At 32.3% G+C, this 20,090-nt stretch overlaps 1 protein-coding gene across 12 annotated transcripts in view; it reads left to right on the forward strand.

The window, feature by feature from the left end:
* The window catches only part of Mp (collagen XV/XVIII-type protein multiplexin), a 334,556-nt gene that overhangs the window by 182,134 nt on the left and 132,332 nt on the right, over positions 1 to 20,090 (forward strand). For 2 of the 12 annotated variants that reach the window (XM_086910422.1, XM_086910423.1), the window contains exon 1: positions 1,737 to 3,364. The exons of the other annotated variants lie outside the window; for them this stretch is intronic. In XM_086910422.1, coding sequence (XP_086766548.1) covers positions 3,176 to 3,364 — 189 coding nt within the window. In that variant the 5' untranslated portion in view covers positions 1,737 to 3,175. Of the gene's footprint in view, positions 1 to 1,736; positions 3,365 to 20,090 lie in introns of those variants that run through there. 12 annotated transcript variants of the gene reach the window in all.

Consider the following 20,090-nt stretch of genomic DNA (forward strand, 5'->3'; position numbering starts at 1 on the left):
ATGCGCGAATCCACGATGTAGAAACGAGTCGTCACACTGTCGAAATTCACGGTGGTTGGAACACAGCTTAATGCGTTCCTCATTTTCATTACGGTCCTTCGATACCATTAGCATGCGCGGCCGCAGCATCCGCGTTTTACCTTGCAAAATGAAAATAGCGTTCTCCGGTATAACGGGCGATGTTCGTCGAATGAAAATGCCGTTACCGTGCTGCGACCACGATAACATGGTGGAGGGAAATTGATCCCTGTGTTTAAGATCCAGCACGCCCCCACCGTGATTCCACGCCTCTAATTCGCGTTTTGTTCTCGGCCAAATTTCACCGCGCGAAGACACGAATCTCGCTTTGTTCTCTCGTGTCGAAGCACGCTGGTCGACGAAATGAAAAGAATTCGCATATATAAATATGAATGAATTATCGTTATTCTTACAGCAAATATCGAGTTTTGTTGGATGTAGTGTGTAATTATTGTCACGATTTTGAATATTTTGTATCCAAAAGGTGGGATAAATGAATTTGGGATTTGGGAAATGTTCTTCAGGGACGTGGTCCCAAAGCGTTCAAGGAGTAGATTAAATCGACGTAGGATTATGTTTAATTTTGGTTAAGTTTCGATCCAGATTAAAGCAAATCTAAATTAAATTCGTAATTAAATTAAGAATAAGATTTTACATTCGAGGTTACTTTGAAATTATGAGATCGTTAAACTTACTTTATGATGTTTTTTGAAAAAAAGTGAAGCTTTTTTGTAATTCAAAATAAAATGGAGTGGAAAATGACACAGTTTTGTGCTTTAAAGAGATATTAGTAATTTTCCATTAATCCTAAGGCGTTGTTATACAAAACTTTATCCAAAAACGGTTTATCTTCGTTAACGTCTCGATGTACAACCTTATTAACGAATATCAAATTATCAGTTTTATCTATTCACTGCGAAATGTTGATTGATTACCGAAAGCGAATTAGGCCATTCTTAAAGCGATTAAATTCTCATTTCAAGAAGATCCTTTACATCGATTCTCAAGTTTCTATAAAACGAAAGTAATTTATCAATTTATAACATCCTTACCGTGGTACTTTCGATACAGATTATCAAATTTTCAATAAGGAAATGGATACTAAATTTAGTTAGCACACTTAACCAATTTTCAAATTACTCTTGGACTCAATCATTTTTAAAAGATCACAAAGAAGGGACGTAAAAATTCATGAAATTCTCATAAAATTCTCCACGTAATGTGTGAGATAAATATATAATCCTCTCTTTTCTCAAAAGACACTCTCAACCAAGAGAGAGAAGGAGCAAAAATAAATCAAATTAGGAAACGAACATCCACCAAAACTTCTCTCCCACCCTTCGATCCTCCTATTCTCTCGCAACAATCCACCGAGGATCACTCGAATCCCCATTAAATCAGTAAATCGTTGATTGGAAAAATTCGTGACGTGTTTTTCATAACATCTAGGAAAGTGAGTTTCCACGGCGATCGAATCCATCCCTCCTCGCGACCAGAAGAGGGGCCGTTGGAACGAGGACGAGTTTTGGGGGCCGCGGGTCTTTCGAGACCCTCGTTTCCGGTGGCCCTCGTTGAATCCATCCCCGAACGACCGAGTTGGAAATAGTTGGAAAGGATGTATCTCTCGTTGCTGAAACAATCCCCCGTGGAACTTTATTGTTGATTATTCAGACGAATTTATCGCGACTCGTTGTTGTTGATCCCCCGCGCCCGTTTAAACTTGTTGATCCTCGCGAGTGTGCGCCGCCATCGAACGCGTCTCCTCGTGGAATTCGGCGGTGAAAACAGAAACACACTGTACGCTCGCTCGTGCGGCCGAGCGTGTCGAGTGAAGAACGAACGCTTGTTGCGTTATGAAAACGGATACGGACGAACGTGATCGAAGAAGAAGAAGAAGAAGAATAGGATTTTGTTCGGTTGTAAAAGGGGAGAAGGGAGGTTGTTAACGTTTCGAAGGTGTTTCTTTGTTTTTCTCCGGGGGAAGAAGAATTTGTATGGAATTGAAAAGAAGTGATTGACGATCGTATCCGTGTACGAAACCAGTGCAAAGTTTTTTCGATAATGTTTTTTGTTATATAGAAATAATTCAAAGTGTAAAGAGTTATATATAGTAAATGAAACGGAGTTTTTACGATCGGATCAGTATTAAGAATCATCTTCCTCGTGCGATAAAAAGAGAGAAAGAACGGTGATCGGCAATCAAGTATACGCGTGTGGAGTATACGAGCGATTCGACGAATTAAAAATCGTAAGATGTGGTGGAAATGATGATATGTTAACGTGCGCTTAACACGCGGATGTGCTTGGAAATTACGAGGATTAAGAAATTCTAAAGTTCCCTAAGGAATTTGTCCCAAGGAATCGCTCTGGGCCACGATAAATTTCCCGCGGAAATTCCCGAAAAGTGTATTCACCGCGAAATTTTGATCGAAAGTGAGATATTCGTACGCGTGATCAAGGATCGTTTCTGGAAAGTTGTGGAAATTGGAGGGAGTGGATGACGAGTGCCGGCACACGGGCGAACAGGTCTCGAACAGGCTCTGCCTTCGAGGGAAACTGGAAAGCTTGGTGAATTGTTGGAGCGGAAGCTGAGCCGAGGGAGCCTTCGTCGTCGAATCGAGCATCGAATCGAAGGTGGAAACGGGGCAGAATCGGGATCGAAAGGAGAAGAAGGGAGAAAGAAATTCGAAACGGCTGCTCGACGAAAGTGGGTGCGGGTGGATCGAGGGATCGATCTCGTTGGACGAAATCGATCCGGGGGACGAGTCGGACAACTCTGCCAGATGACTTTAAGGAGGGTCCACGAGGACTCGGCTGACACGTCGTCGATATTCGAGTACGAGGACGTGATAAAGTTATAATAACAGGAGGGAGCCTTAAGTTGAAAATCGTTGGCCGTACGAGAAGAAATATTTCTAGTTAATCCCCGCTCCTATTCCCTTAAAAGAGAAACAAAAAAGAGAAAGAGATATATATATATATATATTCATATACCTAGATATATATGTATACATAAATGATATATTGATGTTAATCGAAGTTTATTGATCGATCGTTTTTTCCACTCCTGCTCGTTGAAAGATTTAAACCGATTTGGCGACGATTCCTAGGGGGTGGGGGGTGACACGGGAAATTGGCGAGGAAACACGAGGGAAAAATGGCGATGGTAATATCGCCTCGTAGCAAGATCGTGACGTTGTCGTTGTTGATCGGTATTATCACGGTGGTGGCGTTCATAGTGACTGTGATCGGGATATGGCACAAGGGCGAGAAACCTGCCAAGACTGGGACGAAGGTGGTCAGCAGCAAGCTTCAACAGATCACCGGATACACTGCCACCAAACACGTGAGTAGAAAATTCCTTTCATACCGGGCGGTGGCGAATAACCGCCCTGCGCAATCAATTCCACTCTCGCGTGGAAATACGTTTTTTCACGGTAGGTTGTTGTTGCCTTCGAAGATGCCTTGTAGATATTGGTGTACGGATGTTGTTTCGTTGTGATTCCCTGGATTCGAATTAAATATCTCAACTCACGATGCGATCGTGTGTAAAAATAAAAAGCACGGATAACGGTTTTCACGTTGGGGCGATGCAGGTAGGAGATTTTTAAGAATCTTTTTTCCAGAATTTGAACTCTCGAGAGTTAAATAATACTTTTCTTTCTGTGGGAATCTTCGATTTTAAATTTTTACGAATATTCTTACTAAGTTTTAAAGGGTAATTCTCCTATGGGAATTTTTCTTCCCAGTTTTAGAACTTGTATATTGGTTTTGTAATTGAGAGATAAGAGAATGTTAAAGAGAAGATATGCATGTATTGAAAAGATAGTTGGATTTGATATTTTAATTTTAATATGAAATGGATAATTCTTGCTTTTTCATTCGAGCAAATTACTCATTAACATTCCAATTCTATTTCTTTTTTTCCATATAGAAAGCAAAAGATCATTCCGAAAGAGGACAATTATTCTTAAAGCCTAGCGTAAAACAAAATATACTGAAAGTATATTATACCACCTCATTAACACATTTAATTAGTCTTCCTTCTAAAGAATAAGCTGTCAACAAAATTTAATCAAGCAAAAGCTTTCTACGATAATTAAATCGCACACAACAACTTGTTTTTTCATCATTAACTTCTATGACATTTCTACTTCAAAATAATTTTTCCACTAAATTAATTCGCGCTTCTCCGTTCGAGGAAGTTTCTCGCGCAATTCAGAAATTTCTGAATCCATCCTGTAACCGTTAATATCCACGCGTTTTACGAGCTCGAATTCTCGTCATACTCGAGCGATCCGCGAATCGTTGCGCGAATCGTTCTCGGTCGAAAATTCCGCAAGTTCGTGTCTTAATGGAATCGTGGCGGGCTCCAACTCCGCTCGATTCCTCGCCATTTCGATTCCGGTGTGGCCAACGCATCGTGCAATTCGACCGTACGATCTAATTAATTATTTGCATCATCCGCGCAAAGTTTAACGCATTCCTCCATGAATCTTGTTCGAGTTTGTGAAGCGGAGTTGATTTCTGCTGAAAGCTGAGAGTTATATAAAAGATATTGAAAAAATCCAAATATCTTCTGGAATATCTTTTGAAATAACTCTTTCTAGATCTCGATATTTGAGTTTTATCGAGCTTTATAATTGTAGATTTATGAAAATATGGGACATTTTTGATTCTAGAAATGCAAACACAAGAAATAATATGTAAGAATGTGTTAATATTTTAAAATAAAAAGTGTTGGAATATTTCCTTTTTTTTTCTTTTTTTTTTTTTTATAACAATGTACAATGGATTTCTTTTCAAAGAAGACTGTACAATAGGAGATACATATATTGTACGATATATCGAAGGGAATATTTTTGTGTTTATTTTTTGGTTAGAATAGATTCACCTAAAGGTGAACTTTCCTTACACCCTGCATATCTAAGGCTATAAGGTTAAGCTTTGATACGAGCAAACGGTGTATCATAAGAAATCCATTTGACCCATTCAACGCTGATATTTCATACACCTTTTCCAAACATCACGAGACGCTTTCAACGATTAAATACCGAATCATATCGATGAAAATCGTCCATCAATCAACACAGTAAAACGTAACGTGAAAACATCGCTTTTTCGCGTGCACAAAACCCAAATAGAGGTTTTACACCGATAATTCGTAAAATTGAATAATGGACATTGGAAAGATCGTGAGATTAGAACAACAGAATTCCAAAATTCTCATATTCTCTTTTATAATGCTACGTTATAAAATAAAATTCCAAAATTTCACTGGATACTGAAAACTTGAAACAAAACAGTCTCTCGTAACATCTCTTTTATCCTTCTAATAATAATCGATAATTTTCAAAACAAAAATAAAAAGTATCCAACAACAACGTTATATAATATAAAAGCTCCATAATATAAATCCTATATATTTCAATATATAGTCGAAAGACAGTTTCCTTCAGAAAGTTCTCTTGCTCACTCACAATCTTTTCCACGTCCTTACTCTTCAATTAATCGAGAGCTGATCGATCGAGCAAACTCGAAACTTCTCCTCTCTCACCTCCCCCCAATGCGAGGAGGGATGGCGCGTACAAATGGCCGCCGACCATTCGCGATTCGAATGCATAAAACACGACCAGGCTCTCCCAACAGTATTATTTATCACTCGACCCGCGTTCGAATTCCTGCCACGGACCCGTCCAGGGAATTCCAGAACGTTGCTTGGAAACGAAGGAGAAATCACGAAAACGCGGGAAAATTTCGTTCGTCCTCATTTTTTTACATATATATATTTTTTTTTTTTCATACACGAGGGTTCGAGATGTGCGCAAGCTTCGTAAGATTCGCTCATGCATATTAATAATATTCGATGTAAACTGGCGGCAACTTTGTAATCGCGTCACGACGACGGCCGCGGCAAGGTAATACCGTTGTCGCGAAACAGCATTATTTTTCGATCAGGAAACCAGTGTCCTGATCCCCGGAACGGGCCAAGCTTCCGGCGGGTGAAGCAGGGTTTCTCAATATTTTTTTGATCGATCTCTCTTCTCAACGGTGGATTATTCGTGCGTGCTCTTTCTTTGTTTCTTTTTTTTTTTTTCTGTTCGAAAAGGTTTGAATTTATGAAAGATGGATACAACAGAAGCTGTTATTGTCAAAGTAAGTAAAGGGAGATAAGAGTGAATTATGATTCTGTATTTAAGAGAGGAAATTAATGTACGATTATTTGTAGCGGAATTGGGGTGTAACAGGTAGGCTAAGGGTTTTTATATTAAAATTAGAAATTTTATAGATAAAGTGTGCATGAATAGATTTTGCAATAGATTTTTTTTACGCTTTGAGAAGTATTTCGTTCGTTGATTTCATAGAGTGAAAACTTTCTCCATGTTCTTGAATTATAGTATCGTAGTAATTATATCGTTCAAATAATTAATATTCGAATATTAGGATAATCGAGGCTTTACTTTGTATTTATTTATTATAAATCAGTTTCGCAATTCGTTTTTTTTTTCGTGTTAGAATTTCTAGAAGGGCCACATAATTTCTGTTGAGAAACTCTGAGGTAGATCAATGGCGTGTTGACTTGTGAGGAAGAAATATTGGAAATTAGTTTTAGTGGATGGAATGCTACATGGTGTTTTGTTCAAGATACGTTTTGGTTCGCTGTGTTTTTATGGTGAGTTTGATATTAAAGTTATATATTATTTGAAACAAATATAAATTAAAAAAATAGTTATCTTAATTTGCGAAGAGTGTAGAGTATACATATAATTATGATTTTCATTGCGAAAAATATTTAGTGTATTTTTAAAATAAATATTGTAAATATATTAATATTGATTTAAATTTCGTGATTAAATTTTGAATTGTATGATTATTTTTAAATTATTGAATTATGTATTTATCGATAATATATTATCCATTTCGTTAATATTATTCATTATTATATTATATACAGAATCTGTGCTTGCAATGCATACAAACACACAGGCAATATAACTTGAATTTAAATTAGGAAGTGTAATAGATCAAAAGCTTTCTAGTTTCAACCTTTATATAGAGGTGATCTGCAAACAGGAAGTAGCTTTACTATAGATATTCCAAAAGTTTCATATAAGTTTGCAAAATGAAGTCTTCGTTAGAAAATTGATAAGTTATAAACAATTTATATATAATAAGATAAATTAAATAATGTAACCATTTTGAATATGTCAAATATTAAATAGGAAATATAAAATTTTCTCGATGTTTACGTGATTTGTTTTTTGGTAAAAAAAAAAAATAAATAAATAAATAAATAAATTTGCAATTCAAGGTACGTAATTATTTTTTATACAAACAATTTCAATGTTTAAAAATGATTCCTGGTTGAAAACATCGATTAAATCGCAAATGCGTAAGCTGATAAGCCAAAAGCAATATATTTGTATGTTTTGAATACATGTTTTATCTATAAATATAAATATACATAAATATTTTTTTCTGTTTATTATCGCGATGTGTATATTTACAAATTTTCCATATTTTTTCATCTTTTACACTTTTGTATTTTTTTTACTGTGTAGAGTATTGAAGATATGCTAAATGATACGTATGATTATTTCGTATGAAAATGTTGGCCGATTTTAATAATTCTTTACTTTTCATTCGTTACTTTATGCTTCACAAAATTAAATGTATGTTTAATAATATACAATCATTTTTTAATTTGTAATTTAAAATAATATTTTTGATATCGTGAACAAAAATAATATTACAACATGATTCTCTATCAAATTTTATTTATAGTTATTATTATTATTATTATTACACGTATTCATTATTAATTAATCTTTGCAATCCGATGGTTTGACATAATAATAATAATATCTAAAAACAAAATTGACATACGAATAATACAAATATCATAAATCATAATATTGTATAAAATATCACAGAATTTAAATATAACATTCCGTATAATCTCTTTTTTTATTAATATTACAATTCAATCTTTAAATATTTTTCAATTTTTTCCTGTTGGATTATTCTAAAGTTAAGTTTATAAAATTTATAAAATTTTATCATCATATAACGATAGATGTTCGAAAATTTGTTCAAAGTTAGTTAACTATAACAATTGAAATAATTAAAAAATAAGAAACATTGTTACAAATCTTAGGTATAGTTTCAACAATATATAATTACCAACGTAATTCAAAACCACATTGTGTACAATTAAATGCAGTTGAATGCTGCAATCTGAAATCAGATTCATTCTAGCCATTTACCTGGATTCACGCGTGCATATTAATACCAGATGATATTAATCGCGAGGCTCGGCTGAAAAGACGGTGCAACGAACAATTTTGCACCCTCCTATCGCCCGAATATATTCTCTATGATTTATTTCTTTTAATTCTCAGCGAATGTGTTAACCTGTGTCACATTTCGTGCTTTCTTTCCAGTTGCATCTATTACAATTATCTTGATTAACCGTCATTCAACCGATATTTCTCCAATTTTTACAACCAACGAGAAACACAATAGTTTATCAAACAACGTTTATTCGCCCTTGCAACATTTAAGTAAGAATTTCTTGATTGATAACACGAATGAATAAAAGAAGTTGCGAATGAATAAAGAAGAAACTTTAATAATAATATGACGAATAATGTACATTCTGTAAATTATAGAATACACATTTAAACTTATTAACTTGAAACGAAATCATCATACAATTATAGTTAGCAATTAAAGAACCATCATTGCCGTTTAAATTAATTCGTTCCAAGAAGTTGCAGAATAAGTCTACGGGAGGCACAAATAACAGATTAATTTGAAAGTAAGCCCCGACATCTGAAAGTAAGAGAACCGATGTCTGCAGAAGCAATTATGGAAGGGAAATTAAATGAACTAAACTTCGTTACCACGGTCGTTGCTGCTTTGTAACAAGTTAATGAATCGCAGACGCCATTTCTTGTAAGACGAGATTCACCGACGAAACACTTAGATTGTACTACTATTTTCAACCGAAATCACTTTCAACGAGTTATTAGGCTCTCGATATTTATTTCCCCGTCAAACAAGCTTAAGTAAAGCTTATTGAGAATTTATTCTGTTATTGGCCTTCCTCGTTATTTTTCGTTTCAATTTTATTTGAAAATATTTGCTCTACTATTGATAGAGCACTTTATATGATTTATTTTTGCAACGTTTATATTCTCGCGAATTAATATATTTTTGGTGGAAAAAATTTCACTGTTGATCTTTTGAAGAATTTCATATATAGAAGTATATTAGAAATTTGAAAATTGGTAACGTTCTTAAATTTATAACAATGTATTTATAATACATATTTTCATTTTTTCAAAAAATTATCCAGAGAATTTATATTTTACTATTAGCTCTTTAACATTTCATAAAATTTATTTTGCAATTCCACTTGTATTATCATTTTATTTCTATTATTCTATATTTTTTATTCCATTAAATATTCCCAATCCTAAGAAAAAAATATATGTCTCATTCTCGCGAAATAAAATGCTATTTTCTAAGATTTATATTATTCTCTCAGATTTATAAAATATTCTAAAATATTTTGAAAAAATAATAGGAATAGGTTTCCTCCAATTTCATTGCATCGGAAATACGACCGCAATGTTTTGGCACGATTTGCGAAATAAATGGGTGCTCAAAATCGTTCCACGATCAGAATGAGTTCAATTAAACGAGAGATTTAAATCTTCCTCCCTCGGCGATTTCAATTATCTCATTCAACGTAGGCATCATAGATTTTATTTTTCGACGCATTTCGGTTATAATGCCCATTTATAACCCGATTTTGTATTTGCATTCGATATAAAACAAAATAATCTATTCTCGAGTGTAATTAGACAACTTCTTATTTTTTTAATTCTGAGTAGCATGAAAATGAACTTGCCAAGATTTTCTTTTCTGGTCTTTAAATTTTAATAATATATTGGATATAAGATTAAATAATGCATTTTTATGAATAAAATGAACCAGATGAAACTGTTACTTTTAATAAATAAATATATTACTGTTTTAATGGCAGAGAAGCAGAATCAATATATTTAAATAACAACACATTTATAATTTATGCTTCTTAAATATCAAACTTTCAATATAAATTATAATCAAGAAAAATATTTTGTAATTTTTATATATAAATAAATAATTTTCTAAACAAAGATGTATAAAGAAATTTTAGTTTCGTGAATCACGTTTATAGAAAGCAATCACTGTTATTGTGTAAGTGATAATAGAAAACCATGTTAACCATTAGCAGATTAAAATTCTACATTGAATGAGGATGTAGGTGTGTCAGGAAACAATGAATAAGGTGTAGAATAACTTCGAATTAATTAGAGTAGACGTATAATCTACTTAGATAATATAATACCACGAAATCTATAAATCTGATTCTATTTTCCCAAAGGGAATTAATTTTAATATCTCTTTAAGTACTTATAATTATGCAAAACTAGCTTTAATAATTAAAAATAACTACAATCAATTTTTATCTTTTTTAATAAGAGAGATATTAAAGAAAAATATTAAAGAATTTTTAATTTTTTTTTTTTTTTTTTTACAAAATATTCGTTATTAACTTCAAAAATACTGTGATTTTATTGTGATTATGTAATTATATTATAGAAATTGAACAAGGCTTGTATTTAATTCTTCCACAAAGTTCACGATATCGAGCAAATTTAATTTCCAACATTTGAATTTCTTGCCAAGGTAATATCAACTTTCCGTCGAAAGAGGCGAGTAGAAAATTGAAAAGAGATATAGAAACGATCAAACGTGGTAAATAAAATGTACACTCAATCACGAACACGCCATGTTTCCTCGAAAATATGCCTCGTTCTTCTTTTGTACATCTTTTCCTATGATATCTTCCCATCAAATTTCCTGCGAAGAATGCGGCACAATCGTCTCCAAGGTTTGCTGTCGCGATAAATACCCGTGCATGCCTCAGAAATATTTTCTGGACCTGAAATTCTCGTGGTATCAAGGGGTGAACTCGCTCTTCGAGGTGTCTGGCCTGGAATTCTTATTTACGTGGATAAAAGATTGCGAAATTTATGTCAAATATATTAAATATTTGCACGTACTTTTGAATATCAAGAATCGTTGTATTATTTTTATTACAGTGTTCTTATTTATAGACAAAATCCATTGCCCTTAAACGATAGATACGTAAGAGAGTGTTTCTAATTTTAGTTATTATGTATTATGAAACAGTTTCTGGTTAACATCACTGATTAACGTGAGATATTTTAAAATTATTATCCTCAGTAATTTTTCTATTTTGATTACTGTATTTATGCAGTAGATGATCTTATTTTTTTACTGTGAGTTCGAGATATTCTATCAAGATTATTATTCTGAATATAAAAGTTTAATTTTATTTGGATAAAAATTGTGAAAATGTTTCACACGATTTATCGAACATTCTTTTAAAAAGATTCATTATCTCATTAAATACAATGTGTGGAAAAAAAGCATGGTGAAAGAATGATAATGCAATGTTATTCTACGAATAGATTAAATTCGAAATCTTTATTTTGAAAAGTTATGAATATAAATAGAAAGGTAAAGAAAGCAGTACCTACCGAGTGAATTTCTTTATTTTCTTGTTCCATATTATTTTTAAAATGTCACACACTGCTTTTAATTTAAATTTACAAAATGGGAAATAAGGAAAAAAAAATGAAAATTTTTCTATAAAACAAACAAATAATATTTATAAAATTCTGTGTTTTCTTTTATCAGAAATTATTCTATTTTTTTTTTAACAATTTTATCTTAACAGAAAATACTGTTTAATAAAAAGGAGAAAAAGAATTACATAAATATGCTAAATATGTGACAAAAAAATTCCATAAATCATAATCTCGACAGACTTTTATTATTATTCAATAAAAGCATTCGATAATAAATCTACTTTATTTCTTTCTTTTATCTTTGTATGTCTCGTCCTAATTCACCTTACATATGGATACGTTTTTTTATATAAGAATTAAAAAAAAAAGAAAAAGATTCACGATGCATCAATTACATTTTCAAGAATATTCTATTCTGAAACGGATAAATAATTTTCATTTCAAAAAATATAAGATATTGATAGAAAAAATTGCGATCTTTTATGGACATTGTTATCTTATAAAATCAGATGATTAATGAAAACCTAATGCGCGATAAATATAAAACGTTGAAGGATAAAATTATTTCGATAACGATGTGTAATTTTACGAAATCATTGATCTTTGGAGTGAAAGAAACTCATACATAGACACTGTCATATCGTACGACCAATTAAAACCAGACGACAATGTTAATGAAGACGTGAACGTAATTCTCCTTAAATGTGGACACATTTGGACCGATATAAAATCAATGGATAAAATTATCCTGACGGAAATTTATATTAAATTTATATTATTGATCTTTAAGGAAACGAGAAAAGATCGTCGTACGATAATACAATATTTGAATCTAAATTGGTCAACTGGAGAACAACATTAATTAAAACGTTGCACGATTCTCCATCGATGCAAATGTGAAACACCGATCGGTAAGGAATCGAGGAGCAAAATTGTCTTCTTGAAATAGGATAATCGAAATCGCTTTGGCAAGTATATGGATGGTAGGATGTGTCCTCGTATTTAACGAGCGTGCACCACGAACGATTTTCTCATCTTGTCAGGAACCGGCGGAATTTCGATGCAACTCTGCGGCTTTCCTTGTTCGAGTTGCTACTAGTTTCAACTGACCCAGATAAATGTTTGCTACGCTGACCCTCTCGATCTTCCGGAATCCTATGGTTCCCACGCCAATGTGCAAAGAATTTCATCGATAACAATCGGAGAATTCTCGCGCGAACAGTAATTGAAAATGGACTTTCGATTATCGAGCACCGATAATTTAGTTTCGTTTTGCATCGTGGTGGTTGAATGCTAAGAATGCTAATGTTTCTTGGTAAAATGATTGGCGCTAAATTTTTGCTTGGATGATTATTCGAGTGGAATTTTTATTTTATTTTTTATCATTTTTTATTTTAACTTGAATAATGTTATTTGAATAATGATGTATTCGAAGATATTTTTTTAACGTTCGTTACTTTTATTTGATACGTAAATGTTTGTAATTTGATTTCACTGCGAAAATGTTATTCTATGATGGAATGATCTTTCTCTGTAAAATTTTCATTCTCTAAAGCTGCTTTTCTTCTTTCTTCTTGTCTAAGTAGGTATATCCTTTTTATGCTTTTCTTGATCTCAAATGAAGTTTGTGTTTCTTACATACAAAGAACTTTATTATTCGTTAAAATAATTTATTTTTCAATTTTAAAAAAATGTAAAAAAAAAACTTACTATTCCAATATTCCATTCGTTATTATATCGACGAAAATATAAAATTTACATCGAGAAAGGTAATTTTGATTGGTTTATTGTATTACAAAATTTTCTTGCGTTATTTATGATCGTGATTAATTATCGACAGTGATTGTTATAACAAATTTTCATGAATCATTTCGAAGAAATAATTCTATTTATTTATCACAAACTCTTCAAAGAGATAATTAATTTATATCGTTGTTATGACAAATTGTTATTCGTTTAACTTCGTTGAAGCTCAAATTACAGAAACAAACGTAAAATACATTATTCATAGGTATTTCCCATACACAAACACGAAGTAAATTGTCCAAAATTTAATCTCCTATTATTCACTATAAAACTTGAATGATTTGATTCAAACATTGATTCTATAAAAATAAATTTTTTCTAACAAATAAAAAAATAAAAAGAAATGAAAACGAATACCGAATGGAAATATAAATATCTAGTTTCATACCATAACTTGATTTTATTATCCAATTCAATTTCAAATTTTTTTTATTACTTTATTTTATTTTATTCTTTTTATTTTTTTTTTCTTTTCTTTTTTTTTTTTTTTACGTTTTAATCCCGTTTTAGTCCCGCTTTTTGATATTTATTTATACATATACTCTCCTGCGTGCGACAAAACTGGCGTTTCCATTTTACGATTTCCATGTTCGCTACAAACTTCCCTAGAAATTTCTATTTTGTTCATACATACAGGATGTAAAATGAGAAAATAAATTGTTTTAACAGAATATTGAATTAAAAGCGATAAAAATTTCCAAACTTAATAGAACAACTTATTTCGAATTATTATATTCATCGTATATTAATGTAACAACTATACCATTTTTTTTTTTACTTACAATCAATCAACTATATTATTCTTCATACCTTTCATACGAATTCCCAAAAATTCGAATTATAAAATATCCTATTGTATTACTATCTTCAATCTCTCTCGCCCTACAATCCCAAGTTCTCTAATTCTCTGTTCGTGTGTACAGAATCTTAACGATACATTTCTCGAAAAATTCTCTTCCCCCTCCCCTTAAAAATTTAGAAAATTATAAAAACGCGCGGATCCCTTAAGCAACTTTCGAAATTATAATATTTCACAGGTCGTTTTACCACCGAGGTCGGCGCCTTCTTGCACCCTTCATCCATGTCGTTTTAGCTCCACCCTTCCCTCCCCTATTCCTTTCTCTCTAGTCGTCGCTCGTTCTGTTGCCGGTGGTTGCAAGTTTTATTGGCCACCACCGTTGACGCGGCCGGGACGAAAAAGCATTTTCAGCGGTAATCTGCTTTCGGTCGGGCATGCAAGTAGACCAAGAAAGCTTTCGGTAATGCTGGCTCCGCCAGAAATCCGGAATAGGTAATCTAAATCGCTTTAGGGGGAATGCGACGGACAGCCCGATAAAATATCCCCCTCCCCTCCCTTCCGCATTTCGAAGAAATTGCGAGATCCAAAGGAGCGGAATGGAAGAAGATGGTGGTTTGTGGTGACTTTTAATTGTGTCGAAATACACCGGGGTGTATTTTGATATGCGAAAAGTATTCGTGTTCATTATCGCGAGCGTAATGGGAGCTATTAATAATGATGCGTGAAATTTGGACAAGGATTGGATGTCTAATTTTTTTGGAAATGAAATTTTACAACGCGTGTAATTGGCTCGTTGGTTCTTTAACGATGAAAATTTTATATTCATAGTGAGTTTTTTTTTTTTTTTTTTTCTATGTGAAATTGAGCTTAAGAAAATATTAGTTTTCTATGGCATTATTGTTGTAATGAGAATGCAATTAATTTCAACGTGTTTGGTTATCGAGAAGTCTGGTTATTATCCATTGCAAAATATATCTATAAGAGTAGAATATATTAGATTATAGCATAGGAAATATGTAAAACGAGTAAAAAGTAAAATGTGTTAGAATTTTTAACCAGAATTTTTGGCAGAATTTCTATAACAGAATCGTGAATACATTATTGAGAATTGTTGCATTGTTAATTTAAAGTCATTAGAATTGTTCAACAACCGTAATTGCTCGGATTTACCTTATTCCAGTCATTCAACTTGCATAATTCACGTACCTCAATCCGCTTATGTTTCATGAATCTACGTATTGTTATATTACAGAATACACCATTATCATAATATAGGCATTAAATTTGTAAAGATATTGCCATAGTGATTGTATTGCTATTATTATTATTATTATTATTATTATTATCATTATTATTATTGTTATTACCTAAGCTCCTTTTGATTCTCGTATCATTTGATTCAATCTTTTTATTTTCCAAAAGGATGCATTATCGGTAACGGTTATTATTAAAATTACCATGGCAAGTTTTTTTTGTACAAACTTTATGCAAATAGGATCGCATTAACGATGGCTAGAGGAGTTTAGTACACTTTAATATAACGTATTGAATGCACCGTGGTGGAGCGCTACTTTCTGCATCGCAATACTTTCCCTTGTTGGATCCTCGCTGCCTTTTAATGTCTCTTTTACACTTTTTATTCCGTCGTTTACACGTTGAACTTTTAACATACTTTAAAATGCATTAAAAGAATTTTCTCGCCGTCCCCCCCGTTAAAATGCATTAAAATAAATATTGCGTCTCTTGATTATTTTTAAATGATTTTAATTAATCATCGAATGCATCGATAATCAGACAAAAATGATGCAACTATAAAAATTATATATTTTGTAATTATTTTTTTATATTATATTTATATTTATTCAACAACTTCGAAATAACATAAGTTCAGAGAATCATCTTACTTGGAAATGAAAGTTAGTTGAAATAAGAAAATTTAAATGAGTAACATCGGATCAGGTTGAATTACGATTTACAGGGTGGTGACTGCATTCGAGATCTGACATAGCCAGGAAATCCATTTCCGGATTTGTTCGCGCATGAATCCGGGAACTTTTGCAAAATTTTATATTTCCATTTGGAAAAAGATTAGAAGCTAGAAATAAACTTTTAGAAAAAGTTAAATAAAGAGGAAAAATTAGAATTTTAAATAATTGATATAGTGATTTTTTTTATATTATAATTCAATAACTTACATTTGTAAATTATATAATATGTAAAAGTTTTAAACATCTTTCTAAAAAAACAACAATATTCTATTTTTGTATATTTCATTTCGAAATTGAGAAATCGTACATTTAGAAATATTGGTATCAGAAGAATAAAATATTAAAAAAATAACTTTTATTTGCAATTTCAAAGTGCAAAGAATATATCAATATAGAATATCATTGCACTTAAGGAAAGAAATAAATGAACAATCAGTTTCGTTTCAAACAATTAATCAGACACGCGTCTGTCCGATTTTTAATTTCAATTTTCTCGCAAATAAAAAATTGTATTTCATATCTTTTTACTTATTTTCGCACGTGGAATAACCTCTTGACTACTGGTATCCAATTAGCGCACATGACTTTGCACTTTTCCATTTAACGCCATTCTTAATTTTCCTCTTATTTTTAGCCTTCCCCATTTTTCGTTCGACCTCATTTGCACCACGAATTACGTATCATCCTATATAATTTCTATAAATTTCTCGAGACTATTATGTTCTCTCATATAAAAGCCGTAAAAAACAAGAATATAAAAATCGTAGAAAATAAACTTCTTCACCTTCCATAACACGTCCTTTCAATGCAACCCGCGCACAAGACGATGCATTACGATAACTTGTCCTTTCCACGCGAGATCTCGAGAAATAATTTCTCAGAGAATGACCAGAAACGCATGGAATATCCGGCGTTGCTTCTGCTTAAACGTGACGTTTCAACGTTTCCAACGTAGGTAAAGTCAATTTTACCATTTTACGAATAATTTTTCCCCCCCTCCTCCCTTTTCTCTCTCCAAGATCGCACAGTTTAACGCGATATCCCGCCATTTCTTATTCCACCATTCAACGCGTGCAAAATTCCTCTCATACGTTTTCCATCTCGTTCCGATACGAGATATTACCCCAGGTACAATGGAGGTTCAAAGAACGTCTTTTAGGGGCGTATTGGGAATGAGTTAGCTCGAATCGTTTCGCAAATCTAATATGCAATACCCGATAACGCATGTTTCTCGTTTCAGGAAGCGAAAAGCAAGATGCTTCGCTTCCGACTAGAGAGACTGAGAGAGAGAGAAAAAAGTTAAAAATAAATTCGTTTCAACGCTCGTAAAAATGGATAAAATTTCAGTTTCGAGTCGATTTATTTAGAGTTTGAACTAGTTTTAATTAAATAGTTTTTTGAGTGATATCTCAAATTTAGTTTTTATTTATTTAAGGAATAATATTTTGTTAATATTATTATTTCTTGTAACAGAGCTTAAATAAACAACTTATAAGTGTTTTTTTTCTTGCAATTAATGATATATAGTTTCTTAATAACATTTCTTTGAAGTACAATCATTTTTAAATACTACAAAAATTCTTCATGGTATATCAAAATAATTTTGAATTGGAAAATCCTGTAATTCATTTAAAAAAACCTGGAAATGCACGTATGAATTAAACAAAAACAGCAATGAAACTTTTTATTTCTCGTAAAAACGAAAAACAATGTACTAAATAATGTGCGTAATAAATTCATTAAATGTCAGAAGAATAAAAAAACAACTTTCACGAATAATAATGAACATTACAAACAATATATTATACCTTGAATCACATTTTTAAATCTCGTTCTTTTTCGATGAAATAATTCTCATATCGATAAAAATTTATTTCAAAACAAAGAATTCTATGTAAAAAAAATATTCATCCATGAACATTATAAAATGATGACGACAATTTCATCAAACTTTATCGATTCAATTTCTCAAAAAAAAAAAAAATAAATAAATAAATAAAATAAAATAAAATTCCAAGTTTCATGGGAGCACGTACGAAAGCAGGTGTTCCACGGGTACAATAGCCATTCCATTTATCGCAACTATTCGCAGTCTAATTTTCGATGCGGTGGCGGTCGGTCCAATGGTAAAATCGAGGCTACATCCCGGGGGAGATCGACGCGCATCGCGCTCCAGAGAGGATCTTACCTCGAGCTGTGAAACGCGGCGTTGCAAGTCGTTGGATTTCACGGGCGACTCTCGACGGAATGACGTGTCGTTTCTGAAGGGTATTTCGACAGGAACGAATGGTTATGCGGCCCACGGACGGCTATTGAATTTCAAGCGGTTCTCGTCTCTTTTTCGAGGGAGGATGCCTCCCCGCATCAGTCTTGGCTGCGACCGAGCAGCTGACCGATCCCCAATTTTTCCGCTTTTGTGAGAATTTCGCACGAAAAGGTACGACCGAAGCTACTGGCTTTTGAATCATAGAGGTTGTGGATGTCGAGGGCTAGGCTAATTTAATACATCCCCACTTTTCTTTTTAGCCGAATCGGTGAGTAGATTTTCAAAAAGTTTTTCTCAAAAAGAGGTTTTTCTTTTTTAAGTTAAAACGTAACTGTTTTAATCCTACAAAACGACACACTCGAGTTTTTCTAGTTTGAAATGTGTATTTTACCACGTTCATCTCGTGTAAAATGTTTCGAGGAAATTCATTGATATATTTTTAAATATTTATTTTTAGTACAAGTTTGATTATTCGTAATAATTTTCACGATACAGTGAATTCGTTGCTTATATACATTTTATCGATTCAAATTTTATTCTTATACTTTTTATTTATCTTCTTACGTAGAAATAATCTTTCATCGATTATTTATTCGCATATACTTAATACATCAATTTTTTTCATAAGTCAGAAAATTTCAATGAATATTATAATGAAATTTCAATTAATTCAAAGAATTAATTTCAATAAAATTTTTTAGATTTTCGATTTTAATTCACATTCTCTGAAATTCTCTGAAAATCAACTTGGAAGAGAAAACGAAATATGACAATAGCATTTATCAATTTCGGAAGTAGGAAATGGTGACGATGATGACGAGTATCGAGTGGCGAACCTAATTGCACGGAACTCGATTCGAATCAGTTCAGTTGAGGATTTGAGGAGTGATAAAAAAAAAAAAAAAAAAAAAAAAGAGGAAATCGAAACGACAATCACCTGATATCCTGGGTGGAAAAATTGGAAGCTCGAAAAAAAGAGAAAGAGTTCGAGATTATAGTGTTTGCATAATAACAGTGTCTTTTGATATTATCGGCGCATCGACGATTTTTAAATTTATTCCCTAGGATAATCGAAACGTGCGATTTTCATCAACTGTATAGTTTCGAACTTTTTTACCCGGGAACGGAATGGAAAAATCGTTTTGAATCGTGGGAAGGATAATTTCCCTTCTTGTTTGCTCGTGAATTTAACGAGCTTTATGTTTTTCAGGCGAGAGCGGAGATAATTTGTTTCCGCGAGATCTTTTGTGCCGTATCTCGACTCTCTTGTTACTTCTGTTTTATTTAAATACTCCTGTAGCGCTCATTTCGGTTTCCTTTGAAACTATTCGAATATCTCGAATGGAATAAACTTTAGGAGAAGATAAGCACGTAAGAAGACTATATGTTTTATATGCAAAATAATAATAATTTTTATTTTACACGTATGTGTAAATAAATAATTAGCACGATATGATATTATTAAAACGATTAAAAAAATATATTATATATAAAGACTAATATATGCATATTAAATTAATATTCTAAATTTTGTTAGAATT

This window comes from Apis florea, unplaced genomic scaffold, assembly GCF_048593485.1.
Source record: "Apis florea isolate Af1SG1 unplaced genomic scaffold, ASM4859348v1 contig_3184_pilon, whole genome shotgun sequence".
Lineage (NCBI taxonomy): Eukaryota > Metazoa > Arthropoda > Insecta > Hymenoptera > Apidae > Apis > Apis florea.